General features: G+C 36.8%; 1 protein-coding gene across 1 annotated transcript in view; it reads right to left on the bottom strand.

The window, feature by feature from the left end:
• The window catches only part of LOC134528289 (alpha-(1,6)-fucosyltransferase), a 40898-nt gene that overhangs the window by 16330 nt on the left and 1801 nt on the right, over positions 1–22767 (bottom strand). Inside the window, exons 2-8 of the mRNA XM_063361783.1 lie at positions 19308–19512; positions 18106–18343; positions 16192–16313; positions 13617–13806; positions 9908–10073; positions 3039–3225; positions 1106–1343 (exon numbers count right to left, since the gene is read on the bottom strand). Of these exons, the coding sequence (XP_063217853.1) occupies positions 1106–1343; positions 3039–3225; positions 9908–10073; positions 13617–13806; positions 16192–16313; positions 18106–18332 (1130 nt within the window). The 5' untranslated portion in view covers positions 18333–18343; positions 19308–19512. The remainder of the gene's footprint in view (positions 1–1105; positions 1344–3038; positions 3226–9907; positions 10074–13616; positions 13807–16191; positions 16314–18105; positions 18344–19307; positions 19513–22767) is intronic.

Genomic DNA, 22767 nt, shown 5'->3' with positions numbered 1-22767 from the left:
CATAAGGTATGCTGTGCTAAATATTCGTAAGCAAACGAATATTCGTTATTTCAAAGCATCAGTATCCAAAGTCTAATATAATACGAATAGTTTATTATTCATATTCGAAAATTTCACAACAGGCCTACCTGTAACATATCACATTCGTACAATGTAACAACTCAATATAGACATCCAGGTCTGCGACTATTTGGAAAATATTTAATGTTCCTCTATAAATTTATATTCATGCTATGGCCCCTCTATCCTTGTAGAAAGATAAGCTTTCAATAATATTAGAATAATTTTATATTAAATTTGCATTTAAAATCGAATAATTTTTTTTTTTTAAATATTCAATACCAATAATTACATACACGGAGTGGCACTCATTCACAAAAAGTACCATGAAATAATTTAATACATTGTTTCATATGGAACCAATTATCTTTGATTACTACTCAAAAAATTATTGAAAGTACTCATAATTTTTAAGTACATATACAATCTGTTGGATAAACAAAGAAATTCTTTGTTGGCTTAAGAAAATGCAATTCCAGGTTTACTATTTTCTTTAATTTTACATCTCTCTAGTATTATAGGCACACATTAATTTTACTGTATTTTGGATAAATTTTTCGTGTACTCATATGAAGTGTGAAAAAAAAAAGTTACAGAGTAAGTTAAAATTTTATTTTAAAAAAAATTATCAGATGATCATGAATAATTTGATATTCAAATCAAAATTTTGATTTAAAAAAAAAGAATATTTGCAGAAGCCTATATAATATGGCCAAACCCCCTAATAGGTAGAGACCTGCAAAATTTGCGGATTCATTGACCTCTAGGATAGACTTCACAGTCCTTTAAATACTCGCGGAAATGACACCTGTTCATTGGCTACTGACGCGTGAGACGTCTCAACTAGGCTGTCCGTAATTCGGCACTTTCTTGGTTTAGTGTTTCCCATTGGCTCGCAGTTCCCCGGATAAAATGTGGGCCAATGGCAGAAGCGGTACAAAGGTATAGTTGTTTTGATGCTAGCCTATCGCGAAATGAATCCGCGAATTTCGCATGTCTCTACTAGTAGGGTGCGGCCGAGGTCCCCTGGAGGCGTGGCACTGACCCGACGACGGGGCGCCTGAAGCCCAGCCTGCCGCCCGCCTCGCGGAGCATGTCGGCGGTGGCCGGCTGCGGCCGCAGCAGGTACCCCAGCAGCTGGCCCACCCACCACACGAAGGGGTCCCCGTGCAGGCGGCCCAGCCGCGGGGCCAGGTCCGCGGGGACCGCCATCGGCAGGAAGGGCGGCCGCGACGACAGCGAGTCGATGATGGGCAGGTCCACCACTTGCGTCTCCAGCATCGCTGCGACGCAACGTGCGGGGAGGTTACATAATGAACACACCTCTAAACGACCAAAAAACCTCCTCACGAAAATTTTTGTTTGCCGAGTTTCAGTCGAAACAGTATTTAAATAAAGCAGTTTAAACTCAATGTAACGTTCAGATGAAAACACAGTAGTTAATAATTTTTATTTAAAAAGAAATATCAAAATACATTCATAATTTAACAACTGTTAGATATATTCAACAATGCTAAAACCATTAAAAAATATGTTTGAGAAATAGAATAATTATGAGGAACTAAAATTATTGGATAAAAGTTGAAACCAACTACAGGAAGTCCCTTTTCTCCAACCATTAAAATAAGAGTTAGGGGCCTGCCTACCCGCTCAAGCTGTCCCAAGTCGTGTCTGATTACGAAAAGCATTTAAGAATACGCTCAGGGCAGACGAGTTGTTAAGATTCCATGTTTCAATTTAAAACTGTATTTTCAGGAGAGTGGAAATGGCTGGAATGCGTGTTTCCGGAATAAATTTTGGGCATGAAACACCCGGAACAGATTCCTGAAAGCTGTCAAGGACCTTGCATTACACCTTTATCTTCATTACTCCGCCGTGTAATGTCATGGTTACCACTCAAATGTCATAGTTTCCCTTTGCACGACGGGAAGACTGCGCGCCAGTTCAGAGCCTCGCGCACAGAGGCAATACCGCGCTAGGAGCACCAGCGAGCGTTGTACTCATCATCTTGCCTCACTGATACAAGCACACCCTTGACTAGACGGGCCCTTTACAGATGTTAAGATGTGGACACTTTCAAAAGTTAAAGCTAAAATACCACCGTTCTATATTTAGATCAATTCTGTGATTTAATACTGATGGCGGAATCTGTAATGGGTATTATGGCCTTTAGTAAGGGCCCATCCCAACCCAGCATGTCCCTGGAGTGATTTCTACAAACACGAAAAAAAGGGGAAGGAAGGGGGGGGGGGGGGGGAGAGAAACAGATGTACCAGAATTAAAACCTGCATCATCCAGATTTGTTCTGCCACCTGGCTTGGTCTTGCTCCTAGCCGTGAACCATCAACTTGTAAATATAAACACATTAGGTAACTGTTCCTTATTACGACACACAAGCAAGGGAATACTGAATGAATGTCTGCGTGAGAGAATGCCATGATAATAGGAATTTTAATCACATTTTAATGTTTTTAAAATTTAAAACCATATTCAATATGTTTTAGGTTAGTATAATTTTTTTTTTTTTTAATATTTTGTATTAAAAACAATAATTAATATGATTTATGTTTGTATGTTTGTGTTTTAATTTTTTTTATAACTAATACATTAATTTATATGGTTTATGTTGGTTACTAAACTTGGATGTTAATTTGGTAGATGATCAGTATCTGCTGTAATTTATAATTTGCTAGTACGTAATTTTATTTTTACAAATTGTTTATGTCCCATGGTTCAGTGTAAGAGCAAGCGTAAAGGCCTTAAGTGTGCCGAACTGAAGTCTAAATAGATAAATATATAATTAAATTCAGTTTATATCAAAGTTTCAAAATTCATATTTACATAATTAAATGTATTTCGGTTGTGGCACAGTTTTGGAATCACAAACACACATAACTGCTTCCTTTATTTTGACATTTCACGTTAAAATGCAGTCGGGCACGCAACGAGGAACAACAGGCGCAGCGGCCGTGCCGTACCTGGCCAGTGGCCGTGCGACTCCCCGCTGACGTCCGTGCAGGTGTTGCTCACGGGCAGGAAGACCTCCTCCCAGCCCGCCTTGTGGTACCTCCAGCCCTTGGACTTGAGGACCAAGGTCCGCTGAGTGCCGTAAGCCACCATCAGGCAGTACACCACGTGGTGCAGCTGGCACCCGTAACCACAACCCTGCAAGCAGATGCCACTTCATGTCACACACACACTCTCTCTCTCTCTCTCTCTCTCTCACTCTCTCTCTCTCACACTCTCTCTCTCTCTCACACTCTCTCTCTCTCATGCTCTCTCTCTCATGCTCTCTCTCTCTCGCTCTCTCTCATGCTCGCTCTCTCTCTCTCTTTCGCTCTCTCTCGCTCTCTCTCTCTCTCACTCTCTCTCACTCTCTCTCGCTCATGCTCGCTCGCTCTCTCACTCTCTCTCATGCTCGCTCTCTCTCTCTCTCATGCTCGCTCACTCTCTCTATCTCTCTCTCTCTTGCTCTCTCTCATGCTCGCTCTCATGCTCTCTCTCTCTCTCACTCTCTCTCTCTCTCGCTCTAACTCTTTCTCGCTCTCTCTCGCTCTCTCTCGCAGTTTCTCTCTCTCTCTCTCTCTCACTCTTACTCTCTCACTCTTACTCTCTCACTCTTACTCTCTCACTCTCTCTCTGCCTCCCTCTCTCTGGATTTTAAGCATCGTGTCAACATTCGTAAATATTTTGATACTCAATTTAACATTTCAAATACCATGAATTTTTCAAATATTCATTCTGGAGTCAAGATTATGTGGTGAATAAAAATAAAACCAAAATTACAGCGAAATTATTTCAATGCACCGCTAAAAACCGAAATGAAAAGTCAATACAGTGCCAAAAACCAAAATGAGAGTCAGTAAACACCTCATAACACTGAAATGCAGCAAAATTCACAATTACCTCGTTCTGTATGTTATTAAATATAGAATTCATTTCATAAATATTTAGTTCAGTTATTATTTTAAAAACTTCAAATGATATGTAATAATTAAAAAATAATAATTATTTAGATTATATGTTTGGTTTTTAAAAAGTAAATAAAAGCAGTCTCTAGCTGATAACATACAGATATGGGTAAAGTCCTGTAGCGAAACATAACAAGAAATGTTCATTTATAAGTACTATAATGCTTTTGGGCTTTTAACATTGCTTGCTGAATTTTTGATTATTGTATGTTTTATTTTCAGTTTTTTGTTAAACTTACTTTAGGATTGTTTAATGTAAATATTTTAAGTGTCTTACCCTAAATTGATGAAGCAATTGATCAATGTAATGGTGCTTGAAAGGGAATTATTATTACACTGTTTTAATTTTTAATGATGATAAAAACGAAATACACTATTTTTAATGACAAAATTAGGTTTTTTATATCACCATAAAATCTTGGTTCTATTCATAACCAATACCCACATGCACCCCATTAAACTCATTCAAAAAAATTTCATTGAAAAATTGTAGCAAGTCGTTGTCTGAGTCGTTTCCTGAGCTCTTGGACATCTCCTGAGGTAGGTTGTCCCCGGAGTGTGAGCTCATAAATTATCTCGTCCTTAAGGAGATACTCCAGAGTGATCATGTTTAACTTATTTTAAAAACTTTTACTCTAGGTTGACATGCAATGCACAAAACACTCTTAACTTAAACTTAAATTGACACTTAAACTATTTGGTTGCGCCCTGACTCTGCATAATCAGTGGGTCGCGTACTTATAATATTTTGCATTCCCGCCGACGAAAAGGGTAATGTCCTCTCAGGTGAAGGGCGGAGGGCAGAGGGGGGAGTAGAAGGCGGCATGCTATCACGCACGCGTGGCAAGATTACCGCTGTCAACAGATGCCGCGGGCCTCGGCCGTCGGTCGAGGGGAAAGGGGGGAGGGGTGTCTGTGACCTTGCGTGTGTCATGTCTGATAACTGCGCCGCTGTCGGGACAGCTGTGGGCCGCTGGAAGACGTCTTGCGTGAAAGTTAGATTAATATTGCTTGTAAGGAATTAAAATTAAAGTTACTTATATTCGCGCTAAAAAAAAAAATAACAAATTCCCGCTCAAATATTTATATTTAAAAAAAATCAAAGATCTAAAATTTTAATTTACTTTATGTTATTTTTACTGGGATTGTTTAGAGACGAAATCACACTAATAAACTATAAACCACGCTTTGCTACCATTTTTGTAGCAAGGTTCAAACCATGCTAACTGCTATTATTTTTGTAGCAGCAAACCACGGTCTGATTACCATCTTTGCCTTGCTAGGTGGATCTTTAGGTTTCACCAGTTTATTAGAAAAGAACAAAAACAAGGTGTGATTCCGTCTGAAATATAATTACTCCATACTGAGGAAACTTATAACAGATACAAGAAAATATTAACGTACAATATTAATTACATTCTTAAAAAGCTCTCAGGTATATTTAAAAAAATTATTATCGGCCGGCCGTACATGGAATTATCAAAAGTTTCATTTACTAAAAATACATAATTTCATTTACTAAAAATACATAATCCAAAAAAAAAAATAAAAAAATATGTTTAAACAATCCCAGGTTATATACTTAAAAGTCCATAAATTATGTTTATCTAATTAACTGCATCTGACGACGTAATTTAAAGAAAGTTCAGAAAAGGGTCAAAAGATACAGAAGCACCGGAGGTCGGGGCTTCGTTTCCCGGAGATCACGCGGGTACATGATGCCAGGGCGCTTGTGTCCTGTTGTGGAAGGGAGATGAAACTGCCAATTCGGCGTCCGGCTCTCGGACCCTGTCTGGAACAGTTCCAAATCAAAACTGATCAGAACTTGTACACAGACAGTATACGGGGCAGAAAATGCCCGGAAAAGTTAAGGGGAGGTTGGGGAAAGTCGCGGATCGTCACTCACCAGACAGGGGAGTTGGCTTCTGTTTACTGATGCGTCGCCCGCCAGGAACTGGATCCCGCGATTACGCGGCTGGGCGCGGTTGATTTCTTCATTTCAAAAAAAAAAAAAAATTTAAAAGAAAAAAAATAACTAATATATTTTGTACTATGCAGACAGACTAAACTACTTGAAAAGATTATAGGGATAGCATCCCTTATTTAGGCAACTACATAGTCGGTTGCGGCCGGACGGAAGTCTTGCAGTGTCTCGCCGATTCGCCGATAATCGCGAAAAGGTCCGTCTGCAGTCGCGACGCGAAGTGTCCCGCGGAGAACCACGTCTCGTAATTAAAAGTAAATCTTGAATCAAAAGTGGAGGGGAGGGAGTCTGGGCTTCCGGACCGAAAGGTTGCGAAGTTCCCCGAGTGGGCATCATAAAGAAAAACTCTGACTGATGTCTCGAGGTTGATAGCACTGGCCGACTTTAGCGCTACCTGTTGAGAGGTGTCTGAAATAAAAAAAGAATCGACTCGGCCAAGGCGTCAGCTTAAACCAAGGGTTAAAGGGCGCAGTCTAGTGCTACACTCTGGCGGCCTACTGGATAAGTTGGCTGGGAGGTTCGCAAATTTGCCGCTAGGTGTCGTGGGGTGGTCCATCTTGGCACACACATTTTTTATGCGAGGCGTCCTGGAGACGCTGGCCAACACTTGGCGGGGTTAACGGCAGGGCAATGCTTCGAAGGTGAATTCTTAGAACTAAAGAGGGGGGGAAAACGCAACGACGCTGGGAACAAGCGTCCGTGACGTGCTTCCAGGGGAGAGAACCTAATACGTATTCGTGACAGTAAAGGCTATGGTCAGCTCGTCTGTGAGAAATGGTAACAGCTCGTCCAGAGCTGCTGTATGCAGTTTTAGTCATGAAGTGAAGTAACGTTACAGGACTGGGACGTGCCTGTAAGCGAGGGAAATTTTAAGCGAGCTGCCAACAAAGGATTAGATCTGCAAAATATCAGCTACGTCTCTGGGAAAGGTGCTTCAGACTACTGGCACAAAGTTTAACTTAGGGGAGTACACCAGACTAACAAAGTGTACATAGCCCTTTAGTAACCAAATTATAGAGCAAATAAAATTTCCAAAAATAATTTAAAATTATAATAAAATAAAATAAAAATGTGTCGAAATGCCTAATTTCCGGCACAAAATTTAGATTTGCTTTCTGCACTATAATACTTGCAATAAATACATTGTTTTATACTGAACAAATAATCTGTGATCATGATTTAAAATTATTGAAAATATTATATTTTTGTGTATAATTAGTTGGCTCAACAAAAGAATTTTCAAACTTAGAAATTTGTTGCTTTAAGAAAACAATGAATAAAGGTGAAGTTTTAGAAAAACAATGGGTTCAGAAAAACCCATGTGATTTGAAAAACAGCCTGAACTTATCATAGTGGCGTTGATTCACAAAAAAAGTATTTAAGAATATGCTTGGGAGGGAATGGTAGTTATATTTACGAATTTAATTTTTGAATGTATTTTATTGAAGCTAAAAACTGGTGTTTTCAGAATTAAATTTAAGTATTGACTCCAATACAGTATCTTGTAAGAACTATCATCTAAGTTACATGAATAACACCTCTATTTCCATTCCTACGTCATAAAATATTATGGTCGCCACTCAATTTACACAGTATGCCATATTAACAATGAAAAGACTATGCGTCAGTTCAGAGCCTTGGCCTAGAGGCGACACCACACTAGATGCACCAGCCAGCATTGCACGTATCACTCCGCCTCACTAACACAACTACACCCTAGATAGAATGATTCCTTTAAGTGTAAAAATACCCACCACCTTTTATTTAAAACTTTTCCAAGCCATAACTTTCCCTACAAATAGTTCATGTTGCGTTTTTTTTATCTTGACCTTCCACAAACAATCATTTCCCAGCGGTTTAAGGTCATTACAATTTCAACACTTTAGTTTCTTACTTGTAAGCATTATTAATAAAATGCTTGTTAGTGCTTAATTTGGATGACTTCAAATCTGAAGGAAGTAACAACAGCCAAACAAGGCTTACATCCAAAACAATCATAAGATGCAATTAATCCCATGCAGTTGTGTTTGCAAGAGGAGGGGGAGGAGGTTTATGGTGATATATATATATTTTTTTTCCCCTCCAAAATTCTAAAAAAAAAATCTATCATTTCCACCAACAAATGGAAAGAATTTGAAAGAAAACAATGGGCAAAGTGGTTCTACCACCCCACCCACCAAATAAAATTCTGGAATGGCTCCCGATCCTATGTGAATCTATTGAATTTAAATGTGGCTGGGTACTTAACATTTCCCTTAAGAAGTAGAGAATGATGCCTTGTTAAATTCATAATTTTACTGTCATATATCTTTTCTTTGAAATTTCTATTTTGAGTACATTTTGAATTCATCTGTGATGACACATGAAACATACTCACAGCACAAAATGGTCAGCAGATTTTTGGTTAAATGCTGGTTCATAGGTACTACATCTCGGAACTTGTTCAAAAATTGAAAATTACATTGAATGAGTACGTGATTTAAGTCTGTTCCAATGGAATAAATGAAAAATTGGTAAGTGGAAAGAACTGTACGGAACTGTTCATATCCATGGATTAATTTGTCAGTGCAGCCAAGTTTTATGGTTTTTCGTAATTATTAGTAAGCTGTCTAGTTAGAGATAATTTACTTATTACAGAAATTAAACTTAATGACATGTCTGAAATATTGTATCAATGTTTACTACAGCATATTTTGCTCATGCAGCTCATGTAACAAGAAAACAAACAATTTTAAAACGTGTTCAACATAACTAATTCCTAAAACCTATTTTAACTTTTTAAAAATTAAGTAGCTAAAACATATGTTATTTTAAACTACGTATTTAATTAATAGTTCAGTTTGGAGTGAGTGTTAATTATTTTTAGACTATAATATTTGGCATAAACATAATTGTGTTTGTATTTTATGAATTTTATTGTATACATAAATGTGAGAAATATCTGGCATGCCTGTAAGTTGGCCGCACTGCTCTGTATGTTAAGGCCCTGTAACACTGTTGAATATTCGTCTCTAACTATATTTGACATTAGAGTTGGAGGGGTAGTATTGGATATAAAATGGCTTCCAATTTTCTCCACCAAATAAATTTGGACAGATCACCTCAAATTTGTTTTAAGTCATGTCAAACTATCAAAGTTTATTTTTGGTTTAAGATTTCTCCAACTTTTCAAAGTACTCTTATTATATAATTAAATAACACACCACAATGCTGGATGGAATTTTGGAACCTGTTGTTGTTTTTGAGAATTTTAAAAATTTTAAAACATATAATTTTATAAATCAATTAACACCTGTTACATAATAAAATATATGTTCAGTGATTTTTTTAAAGTTATTCATACACAATTTCTTATTTATACATAAAATTATTTCACACATAAAATTCATACTGATACTATTTTAGTGATTTAACCTTTATAACCTCCTTAATCACCCATGTGTCCTTTGCAATTTCAAAGATTCGTCGTGAGATGGAAACAGACGTTTTTCCGTTTTTGCTAAGCACGAGTTTGATTGGCTGATTGCATCCAACATCCAACATATTTTGGAACCAGTCCTATGTGTAAAATATTTGATGGAAACTCAAGTAATCGTCTAACTTGTCAAACAAACATGGCTGCGTTAGTGATGTTTTCAGTGATGTCATAACCCCCCCAAACTTTATTTGACACATGTTGGAAGGTGTTGGAAGCGAATCTTTGACAGTATGACAGGGTCTTCATAGCATCTTTTCAAGGTGTTGGGGACAAAGGGGCAAAATCTTTCTACCGTGACAAACACAAAAATCACATGCCAACGAATACCTTCCATTCACACCCAAACCACTTTCAAAAGGCCATTTTTTTCCCCCCCTCTAAGGTTGACTAAGTATACTAAATGTGAGTTGCTACCTTGTTCAGGTTGCACACGAGCTTGCGAGCGGTGGCGCAGTCTGGTGGGTTCTGCAGGAAGGTGAGCCGTCGCTGCACCAGATCGCTCAGCTCGTGGGATTCCTTCTCCCGCCACGCCACGAACCCATCCACTTCCGCCAGCGAGCCCATGTCGGACAGCAGGGACCTGCCACAGCGTCGACAAACTGATCAACCACGCGTGGCTTTTATCTAGACTCCTGCCAATCCTGTTGTTTTCTTTCCCCAAAGTATTCAAGGAATGTCGATTATTTTTCTGATTTGAACAAGCAGTGAACCTTATTTTATTTTCCACTTTTCACAACAGTCCAAGAAAAATTAATGACATTAAAGTAAAATTTAAAAAAAGTAGCAATGCATATTCATAAATCAGTAAATTTTAAGTTTGAAAATAGTTTTGTTGATCCAAATGATTATAAAGTATTAAAAAGTGAGTATTTTTTTATATTTTTAAAAATTAAAATCCAGTTTATTTGTTGCATACAAAAAGTATGTATGTGATATTTTCAGTAAACTAATAACCAGTTCTGAATCTTCTTAGCTTCATTAAAATTACACTCCTTCAATTAAATTTTTCTATTGAATGAGTCCCACTTGCTATATCTTCTAGGTAATGAATAATCAAAAAAAAAAATTATATGTATTAAAATGTTGTATTGAATATAAAATTATTTGTGATTATCAAATATTTTTCAAATACCCACAGAGCCCTACTTTTACGTCTAGTCAACAGTGAAAAGGAGGGGGGGAAATTGGAGACAACCAGTGTTGTTAAGTAACGAATTACAAGTAATCGGATTACTTGTAACGATTACTTTTCAAGTAATTTATACTTGTAACAAATTACATTTAAAAAATGTAATTCGTACTTGTAATCGGAATACATAACATTAATTGTAATCAACACATTAAGGTAATCGATACTTTATATTTACTTGCTGTTACTTTTATTCTCGGAACGTATAATGAATACAATTAAGAACAAGAAGATCATACACTTTTGTATTAGTAAAGTTTATAATTTTACGTTTGTAGTGCTACGATCGTATGCACAACATCTATGATCAAAAATGAAGAGCCAAAGTGACTTGCAGTGTCTCCAACATTACCCTATCCTAAAAACTGCATTTTTAAAATTTAACATTCGCTGCCGTCAAGTGCTCCCTTTTTAGTGTTGGTAAAGATGTTTTTGCCATCAAGAGAGGGGATCTATCTGATAAGAACTTTAAAATGCAATTGTTTTGTAAGGTCAATTCCAAAATTTAAAGAGTGTTACTTTTAATACAGGTAGCTACTTGTATGAAGTCTTTTGATGTTATTCAAACAAGTTTTTCCTCAAATATTATTCATTTAATTAAATATAATAAATTTAATAATTACATGAAATCATTTGTTAGCAAAACATATATGTATGTATGTTTATTAATGTAACAAAGTGTAAAAAAATTGAATCGTAGGTCAGTTTTAAAATGGTAGTGGAAAGTAATTGTAATTGTAATTGTAATTTTACTGATTACTTCTATGTAAAGTAATTTTTACTTGTAATTAGTTACATTATCACCACGGTAATTGTAATTGAGCCCAATTACTTTTTCCGAGTACTTTTAACAACACTGGAGACAACAATGTGTGACGAGGTGAGAAGGGAGCGACGGAATGAAATATTTTGGAGGAAACAAGAATAGCGAGAAAAAAATCCCTCCGCCACCATTGCCAAACCATCAGTTCGGAACTGATGGCTTCCCATCAGCTCGGACTGTGGGCTCGAGTATCTTCAGTGTGTGGGAACAGCATCTCGTCTCTGTCAAGATATCAATCAGTCCATCAGCGAAGTGTCATGGCAGAAATCTTTAAGAATGTATACAACTGTAATAATACTGTCAAAAGACAATATTTCATGGTGTTAAACTAAAATAAAATTAAAATTGTCATAAGTATAGATGGTATGCAAAATAAGATTTTTAAAGTTAACAAGCCGGGTATTATCATTCTGGCAACAGCAGGTGTCATTTATTTATTCTGTACTACACATGAATTAAACATTCTTTTTACTGATGTCAAAGTTGATTCCAAGATTTCAAGCCTTTTTAATTAAATTAATTTTTTAAAATACATATTAGACAATTTTTACTTTCTCATCTGTCACATGACATGAAATACTGTGAAACTAATCTTAAACTCACAAATTTTGCTAACAAATGACTCCAGTGTACTCTATCATTCCGTTTGTGCCTGATGACGAGAACAGATGTCAGTTCCCGAAACAGTGCCACTGTTTTGTCTTAGGAAGTCTACTGTGTTCATCTGTCTCGTCGTCGTCTTGTTTCCCAGAATATCTATTTAGTTTCATTGCTGGGTTTGCTTGTGCATTGCTGTTTTGTCGTTGTTCAGATTATCTGTTTTGTATCATCGTTTAATGTGTGTGTTATTCATTTTGCACACGGTTGTAGTTTGTCTGTATTTTCTGTTCTTGTTATAACTGTCTCAACACCGTCAGCCCACTGTTCGTCTGTGCCGTGATATTTTTTCTGACTAATATCTTCTATGGAAATCTCTGTGCTGTCTATGTATTTAACATTTGACATTGGCTGATTTTAGCATCTTTTTCTGGTGTTTGTGTATTTATCCTTCGAGTCCATTCTTACGGTTTTCTACAGTGAAAACAAGCAATGGGGTATGGCCATAAAAATGTTTTTTTCTTAATGATTCATAATTTAAATTGAGCTGGGAATAGAGGTAAGAATTGACATCAACAACAGAATTGTTGTTTAGTCAATATTTTGACTTTAAATTCTACCATCAAAATATTTTTTCTTGCATATCATAAACCATTTTTTTAACACATGTCACTTTTTTTGTCAATCAAAAGAAAATACAATGAAAATACATGAGTGACCATCCAAAACATTCAATTATAAAAAGCACAGATAGGCAAGGAAATAAAAACAGAAAATATTCTAGATTATGGCAATATTGACGCTGCAATAATATACATAGTGGTCTTGAAACTTCTTTGAACAAAGGGCCAATTTTATAATTTTAAATTATTTGGGTGACAATGCATCATACAAATACTATCACCATATTCAATATAACTGTTTTTTCATGACAGTTTGTTTGTGATTATTTTGCAAGATAACAAAAGTAACTTAAATTCAATGATTTCAAGTTCCATTTAAATGAAAAAACTTTTATAGTAAAATAAATTTCGGCTGCCAACCAATATTTTTCAAAAATTACAAAAAAATTTTTTCTGAAACCAAGAAATTGTGGCACAAAATTGTATTAAAACATAATAAATAACAGAAACAGTATTAAATTTCGCGTCAGACATTACAATTCATGTTTAGGGGACGACACAATAATTTTACAACAACTTTCTCTGAATTTTTTATTTTGCTTTCTTGATGAATGAAACAAACTTAGCTGAGATTTCCTGCATCAGTTATGAAATGCATCCAATAGAAAATGAGCAGTCACTAAAGTGCCACCAGACGTCTTACTCAGACATAGTCCGACCTTGAACATTAGAAGGATTTAAGCAAAAATAACACTCGCTCAAACCTTGTCAACGAGATGTAAAAAAAAACACCTAGCTGGTGGCAAGTGGCTCCCAGCCCACGGGTTGAAGACCACTACAGTAAACCGTTATTTTGAAAATCTTAGTTTAAAAAAAATAAAGAAACTATACCTCTTGTGTTCTATGCCGTTATCTAAGATGCGAGTCAACTTGGCAGCCAGTTGGGTCGAAACAGGGTTTATTTCTTGCTGCTTCAATATCTTCTTGATTTCAGCATCAATGAAGTACCACAATTCCTGCACGCCATTGGAAATCCGTCGTCGCGTCTTTTCATATTGCTCGCTGGGTTCCTCTCTCGACACTGTAATCACGATTACAACCAAACACTTTACAGTTTTCATTAATTAAAAAAACTATTATGATATACCAACTGCAATATAAAGTAATAATATGATAAAGCTAATAGTTCCAGCAATAAATTATAAATTATCCTATAGCATAGGATGGGGAATGAGAAAACCAATACTAAAACAAGCAAGAACTGAATCACCGAATGTCTATTTTAGGGTTTTGTAAATGTTTCCCTCTTACCTAAACCATCTCTACTTTTCTTTGTTTCATTGACACAACATGGTTCCAAACCAAAAACAAGTAGCAATAGTCCTTCAAGTCTCTCCTTCAATGTTATTGCTGCTGTTTATTTTGAGGATATATGTAAATGATGCTTGTAGTACTCAATTTTTATTCACTCTACATGCTGAATTCTTTACCATGAGTTTGCTTTTTTTGATCAATAAATTATTTTTTTAAATTATTTTTATAAATTGCATAAAAATATATACATTAATATTGCTACATTTTAATTTTAATTTTGGCTGTGTTCACATGACAACAAATTAAATTTTACGTACTAAACACTTCCTTTAAATACATTTTTAACATGTGATCATTAAGGATGCACGAGTGACAGATAGTACAATTTTGCAGTCTCCACAGTTGTATCTTGTTTCTTTATGGCTGTTGGAAAATGTGTTTGAGACAAAGGTACATCATATTATTTTTTTCCTCTGCCAGGTTTAATACTTTCTCAAAAACATTTTTGTATACATAGTTTCATTTAATATACAAAATGGAAATTAGCACGAGGTCTTGAAATTGTCATATCCATTAAAATAGATTTAAAAAAAACATTTTTTTGTATTTTTTAAAAGATTTTCTGCTTTTTCAATTAGTGATAGGTCGAAACCCAAAATTCTCGAATCACAAAGAGTTCCTTAAAACTACCTCTTCAATCACAATCTAGGTCTCAAAGATCAAAAATTAAAAAAATATATTTGAATAAAAAATTTAAAAAATATATTAACTACGATGTTAAAATATATATAACCCTTTAAATGTTTCACTAATTTTCCTTAATTAATAATATACTGTAACTTTATCAAAAATAAGAGTATCTTGGGAAAATGGTAATACATAGGTAAGTAGAAAACACAACTAGACCTAATAAACTTCAAAGTTGTTGATGTTGAATTTTTGAATTGATTACCTCCAATAATTTTCTTCAAGTACTACTATTTATTAAAATCTCAACCCTTTGACATATTTAAGTTTCGATGGTATTCGGGGTTACCATGATTCAACCTACCCATCCCTAGCTTCAAAGGAACAATCACGAAATATTTTTGGTGTGCTTGACCTATGCATGAACTGCAAACAACACCCACTCTTGTTAGTTTTTCAGTCTTTTGCCCAGTTTTTCCTGTCAGTTTGTTTGCTTAGTTTTTTACCATATCAGCAGAATGACAAGTGGTAAGCATCCACACTTCTTTCTTGTTGCACCATTTCCGTGCATGACTTACCAGGCCTTTCTAAGGTAATCCGACCTTTTAAGTCTTGTAAATTATTGTAGGTTTTTTTTATTATTATTATTATTATTATATAAAAAGAATAAAGGATTTCTACAGTTAAAATCTGATGTATTGAATTGTCTCTTGGTCACAGAATAAATTAAATTTTTGGTTTTCTACTTTTGGGTAATATTATACACGTGAGCCCTACAAATCTCAGTTTAAAATATTTCTTCCCAAAATTATGGAGAATACAGTGTTTTCTACAATTCTATGTATCATCAGTATAAAATTCATTGTAAAACCTGACATACAAACACCAACACACTACCTTCTGGCCCTTACTCATTTCATAAAACCAATTAAGCAATGTACACACCAAAAATATACGGTATATGACATCCATGACCAAGCGTACATACATACAATAACACACTTGCTGTACTTAAGATTAAAAATTAAAAACTTAAGTTGTTCTTGAGGTATAATATGTTAATTTTTTTTTTCATTCCAATTCTAATTAGTAATTACACATAAAAAAATCATTACAGCATAATACGATGTGGTGAATAAAAAGGCTTCAGATCTGCTTACATTAAATTTTCTTAATTTCTTCATTAATCTATGAATCATATCTACATGTAATTTTTTTTTCATTACCACAGAAGATAAACCATTCCACTATTTGATGTAATTGCAGAAAAGTGGTTAAGTGTAAGAAAAGGCGTACAGCCTTAACTTCGCCACCAATAAAGACAATAAATAAATAAATAAATAGAACAGAATGAAAGAAAAATAAACCCTACAATACAAGAAATTACTTTTCTTTCAACCTGAGTTTGCCCTTGATTCATCTAGCAGAAGCCTCACTAAAGTCAGGCAGTCACGGAAAAACTAACCAATAGCTACGCTGTGCTTCTCCGCGGCAGGACTGTGATCAAACATCATCTCCGCTTTCTTCAACTTCTCCTGCAGGTCCACATACATGGCTTCCTTCTGCTCCTGCCCCAAGGACGCATCACTGCAAAATTAGCGTACGTATATAATCAGAGTCATACGTATAGTGTATAGTGTTTGGAAGCAAAGGGTGGGGAGAACGAAACAACGAAGGTAAGAAATTGCTGGAACTATGAGAAAGAACTGGAATTAAGGTTGGGAACAGCTAGTTAAGGAAAATGAGACACACACACACACAAGATAATGAGCTAGAATTGGGATGGTGAACATCAATTTGTCGTAGACTACTTCCTGCTGGGAAAAGATGTGGAATAGCAAACTAAAAACATCGAAGTGATACCAAGTGTGGCAAATGGTCGGGACCTCAGGTTACTGGTAGCAGATTTACAGGTCTAGACTTGCAGAAAGGATGTAACCCAACACGAGAAGAGAATAAGGACGTGGAAAATGAATGAGGAAGAGGAGAGACACAAAATATGTGAGGAAGATAAGGATGACTTTAACAGAGATGAAATGCAATGTGTCAAGAAGGAATGGGAGATATTTAAAAAAAAAGTCTGATAGGAGCTGCACAGGTGGTGTGTGGAAGAACAAGCAATAAGAAGAAATGGTAGGAAAAACCACAGTAGAAGGAGAGGGTGAGAGAAGCATTGAAGGAGCACAACAAGGCCTTCAGAAGATGGTTGAAAAGCAAGTATTTCAATACAGAAAAGGAGTATAAGGAAAAGAAGAGAAAAGCAAAAAAAAATTGGAACAAGAGGTAAGAAAGAAATGGCTGCAAAAATGGACAGATATGCTAGAAAAGGATGTGGAAGGAAATAAGAAACCATTATACCAGCCAAGCACGGAGTAGGAGGAAAGAAAAAGGTCAGACAGTTAAAATGATAAATGAATAAGGACAAATGGTGGAGATGGAAAACAAGAAACCGACAGTGTAGGGTGATTATTTTGAAAAGCTGCTGAACCCAGACAGAAATGAGAAGGAAGAAGAAACAGATGTACAGGAAGTACAGTATATAGTAGAGTTGGATGATGAGGATATCATATGGAATGATGTAGAGGAAGCACTGAAAAGGATGAAGAATGGCAAAGCTCAAGGGATGGATGAATTAACAGTACAAAATGATAAGAACAGCAGGAGAAGTAGGAATTCATGGGCTGTATAAAGTGATGAGGTGTATTTGGAGAGAAAAACGCATACCAAATGAAAGTAATGACAAGTAAACGAGTGGGGCAGAGACATAAGGTTCGGTCTCACACGTCACGTTGATTTTTTCATCATTACATTTATTCAAGGGCTATTTCTAATATTTTAATTCAATATACTTTGCATTTGTTGTTCTGCCACAAATATTTTCAACAGATATTCAATTTGTTCAATACCATGGATCTTCGTAAGTATTATCGATCGCACGATTGTTTACACCCATGATATTACACCAAGTGAATATCTGTTCAAAATATTTGTAGCCAAACAACAAATTCAAACATTGAGTTAAAATTTTAAAAATAGCCCAAAAAAATTAAAATTAAAAATGTGTGCTTGGAGTCCACACGCGACATAAGTGAAACGTCTTGCTTATTACATTATTAGGTATAGGAAACATAATTATTCTCTTTCTTTGAGGTGCTAGTGCTAGATTATGCTATTGGGCAAGTATGCAAGTATGATGCATCATTACTACCTCTTCCCTGCCGTCTTCTCTACCGGTTCCCCCACCACATACCTAACTATTCCCCTCCTCTCCCGGTTCCCCCACCACGTACCTAACTATTCCCATCATGCAATCGGGATTTTCGTAACGCTAGAAAATTGCAGCCCCCTCAGCAAAGAAGCCTCGGCACTGGTGGGTTACCCCAGCTTCATGCTGGCGACGAGGCTCTTGAGCTCCAGGTTCTGCCTCTTGAGGGCGTCGAGGTCGCGGAAGGCCTTGGCGAGCCGCTGGCTGGTGGCGGCGGAGTCCGGCTCCTGGACGCCGGGCAGGCGGAACGCCGGCGACGCGGCCAGCACGATCACCAGCAGCCACACGGCGAGCAGCAGCCCCAGGGCCTTGCCCCAGCCCACCTGGCGGAGCAGCTTCATCGCGACCACCGCTGCAAGTGGTGCACACAGGGGCTCCTGCTAGTAAACTACTGTTCACTGCTCTCTCCCCCCAACACAACACAGAAAACAAGGGGCAGTTCCAAAAAAAAAAAACAACTGTGAGGAGGGGAGGTTGTATGAGGGGAGGGGTATAAGGAGAGGGGAGGGGATATGAGGGGAGGGGATATGAGGGGAGGGGTATGAGCAGGGTAGGGATGAGGGGGAGGGGATATGAGGGCGGAGGGGTATAAGGGCGGAGGGGTATGAGGAGGGCGGAGGGGTATGAGGAGAGGGGAGGGGATATAAGGGGAAGGGTATGAGGGGGGGGGGGTGTTATGAGGGGGGTGGGTTATGAGGGGGGCGGGGTATGAGGGAGGAGGGGTATGAGGGGGGAGGGGTATGAGGGGGGAGGGGTATGAGGGGGGAGGGGTATGAGGGGGGAGGGGTATGATGGGATGGAGAAGCAGAAAGGGGGAGGTTGGGAAGGGGATGGGGGAGAGGGCTCTTAGGTTACAAAGTGAATAGATACTTCATATATTATTTTACTTTTGCAAAGTGATATCCCTAACTTTTATTTTCATAGAATAATACATTTTTAAGCTTTCTTAGAGAAAGTTTGAATATATTTTGGGTTATGTATTAAAAAATATCTATAAGTTTAAAAAAAAATTTACATTTCCTTTGGAGAAAGAGGGGGTTGTTGACAGGAAAGACAGAATTATTAGATTCCAAGTACTGAGGTTAACTGGATTGCCAAATGGTGTGCAGAGCCTCAAAAAAAGTGAAGGACACAATTAGGTTTAGAAGTGTTTAAAATTTCTGAGTGGCATCTGTTTCCAAAAAAAAAAAAAGTAATGATTTGAGGTCGGAATGGAAGCTCAGTTCTGTCGTTCGTAGCGTTACAAGCCTGCGTGCCTGCAGCCCTATCACACGTAAAGACCGTCAGAAGGACTCGAAGCACACACTAACTCTTACCTTAACTGTGAGAAGAGGTTTGGGATGTGAAGGCTCTAGGATGTCACGTTCCCAGACCAGGCATTATCGACAACTCTTGTTACAACGTGAGCTCTCTTCCCCCACAGCAGACCGCTTTAGCACTGCGCCACAGCAAATACATAATTTTCTTTCCCTGCTGAACTTCACTTTATGAGATCAATAAATAGTGTCACCCCAGGGGTCTCTGAAAAAAAAAATTATGTATTTAATTTTTTTTTAAGAAAATACACAATAACAAGCAAGAACATAAACTTTTAATGCAATTTTGTTCACTTCAGAAACAATGAATTATTTTCAAGTTTTAATTCAGAAAGATCACTCTAACTCATAAAAAATTTTAAAAAATATATGGTTTTAAGTGATAAAGAATATATAATTAAACACTTTGTTACAACTATTGCTTCAAAAAACTTTGTATATTAGTGTTTGACAAACTATACAATTGAGATATCAAAGAACACCTTTCAAAATAATTTTGGTCTGCAAAATTGTTGAGAGAAATCAGAATCTGCAGAAGGAAACCATATTTAATATATATATATATATATATATTTTTTTTTTTTTTTTTTTTTTTTTTTAAGTAATTATACTCCCTGCTGGTCAGACACCAATAAAAACTCATCCTTAATATAGACCTACTAAAAAAACTATGTGCTATACTCATGATATAGGTACTTATGTTAAAGGTTACATTTCATTTTAGATAGTCTTACAATTGAAGTCGTCTTTAAAGCCATCTTCATTGCACTATGTAAAACATAAATATAAAATATTTTTCAAAACCTTGATTAAATATTAATTATTACCAGGGGCGCAACAACAGGGGGGGGCAAGGGTATTTTGCCCCCCCCCCCCCCTTCTGAAACCTTGAAGTGGGGGCAAAAAAAGTGCTGTGTAATCAATTTTTAGATAATAAAACTGCTTAAATAGCACCATTTTCCACCTTGAAATACAAATTTTCCCGGACCCCCCGCTTCAATAGGGGGGATCGATGATTCTTTATAAAAAGGTATATTGCCCCCCCTTTGGAAATTTAGTTGTTACGCCCCTGATTATTACGTTCAATAACGTATCAGGAATTAACAAAAAATAACAATTAGGGTCACATATATAGGTAACAATATATAAACAGCACTTCATTTCCATAAAGTGGTGTTGATAAAACCAGGGAATAGGTGAGATCCCCAGTAAATGGTGGGGTTGAATGATCAGAGTGAACTAGGTAAGATGATTCTGCAGTGGTCTTTTATCACCTTATGCACTACGGGGGTTTACATCCAACACTATATCCAACCCTGGACCCCGATATCCTGTTGGCATCCTTACGACTCAGCAGACACACACTTGGTGTTACAGCCACTACACCAGAGTTGTCCAATAAGAGGTACGCAGGCATTACGTGGTCCTCGAGCAGTATCTGTACGAATGTCTAATCCATGTGTAAAATATGAGTTTCGTAATTGAACACAACGGAATTGTTTACTATCGTAATTATCACTTTATGTCAGTTACATCAGAATCAAAGCATATTTAATGATAAACACGCTCAATTAAACATCATTTTACTTTGACTGCCAAATTACTTTTTTTTTTTTTTCAATGGGAACAGGCCTGCACAAGACCAGGCATCACCATTTCATTACAACTTGGACAACCCTGTTTACTATCAGGGTTTTGAGTCACAGTTTCGTCGAACAGGCTTACAGAAGTGGAGAGCAGTGGAAATAACATGCCAGTCAGCACCGACTTATTTACATTATCCAGCCCTGATAGCTTCATTATGCAGACAACACGTTGGGCTGTTATCTCTGTGACAAACAGTGTTTTACCACTAACGGCCTTTTGTGATTGGTGACACACGTTTGTTCTACAAAAAGAAAAAGTACAATCTGCTGGCTGCCACAAAGCCAACCTACTTAATGCTGATAAGAGAAACCATCACATGCACCTGTCGCTTGCAGATAACTCCGAACTATGTTGCAGTCTGAACAGGTCATCAAAAATTAGCAAAAATACGTCATTGCAGATTTGTAACACTTCATCTCATGGAATATATTTCCATCTCTAATGATCCCATTACGGTCAAGATATTAAACTCAGCAATAAAAAAAAATTTGATACATGAAAGCTACGTTTATTCTTGCACTTTTTTTTTAAGGGTCCAAATTCACAATAATCTAGAATGTCCCCTGATTGAAGCTATTATCACTGGCATACTAACAGAAAAAAATAATCTGAAATTAAGTTACTACACTTCATTGGGAAATATCACATCCTCTCCATTGTCCAGTCAAGTGCAGTCTATACTGTACGTAAGGGTGTCATTACGTTGAGCGAGTTACATGCTTGCAAAGCCACTTACTAGCAAGTTGAAAACACTGGCTATAAAGACACACTGGCTAAGACAGCGATTACATTTGAATCTCCTTCATTTAACTCACCCCTCCCAAAAATTTGACACTCGCTCAGTCCACCAACAACTATCATCGAACGGATTGTCTGGTAATTTCAAACTCAGCTGTTTACCACCATAAAACCATCATCTGTTAATCCAACTTGGAGGTAAGGAACAACAGCCCGTGGCCTGGGACTGTGTGTGGGCATGTTGCTCAGGAGCTCTGTACCTACCGCACTCAGACCACAAGGCCCGCTACATCAAGGATGACAATGCTGCACATCCTGAGGAGGTATTTGACTCAATGAGCAACCGTCCTTCTTCCAAACTTACTAAAGTGTTACTATTGGTTTGACCCGGCAAGGGAAGTTGACGGGTGTACTTCACCAGTAGTAGATAAAAGAAAATAGTTTTTGGGGGAGGGGGAAGGGGGGTAAGGAAATTGAATATATATATATATATATTTATAGTTTAACACATGAATAAAACAAAACTTACACTACTATTAACACGGCTTTGCTCAATACTTAAGTTACCATCAGGGTGTTATTCTTTCATTTAGTTCGGAATAAAATACAATCAAAACTACGAAACAAATGTCATTCAGGAATTAAAAAATTTTCTTCGCGTGAAACCTCTAGTGCAATCAGCACTAACTGAGCTAGAGAAGACATGCTCATTTGCTGAAGCATGAAGAATAAACTAGCCCAATCGCTACTTACTGTAATACAACACTGAAAAAAAAAATCACAGACACTGTCATCTAGTTATGCTGAAAGTTTTCAAAAATCTGCATTTTACTAATCTGAGAACCAGTCACCAAGGGATGGGGCGGTAATAAATTAAAATTAAAATTTTTTGTACATTCACCACTTGCCATTGAAGAAGTGTTGGTCCGTGCTATCGTTGTAGCTTTCTTAGTTGTTAGCATCTTTATAGTAATTAAATCTTCATTGTTCTTTGGTTTGTATCTTTACTGAAATCCAGGTTTCAGTACATGCTGACTACATTATGGATATTGTTTTTACAACCACTTATCTTTTA

The sequence above is a fragment of the Bacillus rossius genome, chromosome 1 (assembly GCF_032445375.1).
Source record: "Bacillus rossius redtenbacheri isolate Brsri chromosome 1, Brsri_v3, whole genome shotgun sequence".
Lineage (NCBI taxonomy): Eukaryota > Metazoa > Arthropoda > Insecta > Phasmatodea > Bacillidae > Bacillus > Bacillus rossius.
Note: the sequence above shows the minus strand (reverse complement) of the source record. Positions and strands in the feature narration are given on the sequence as shown.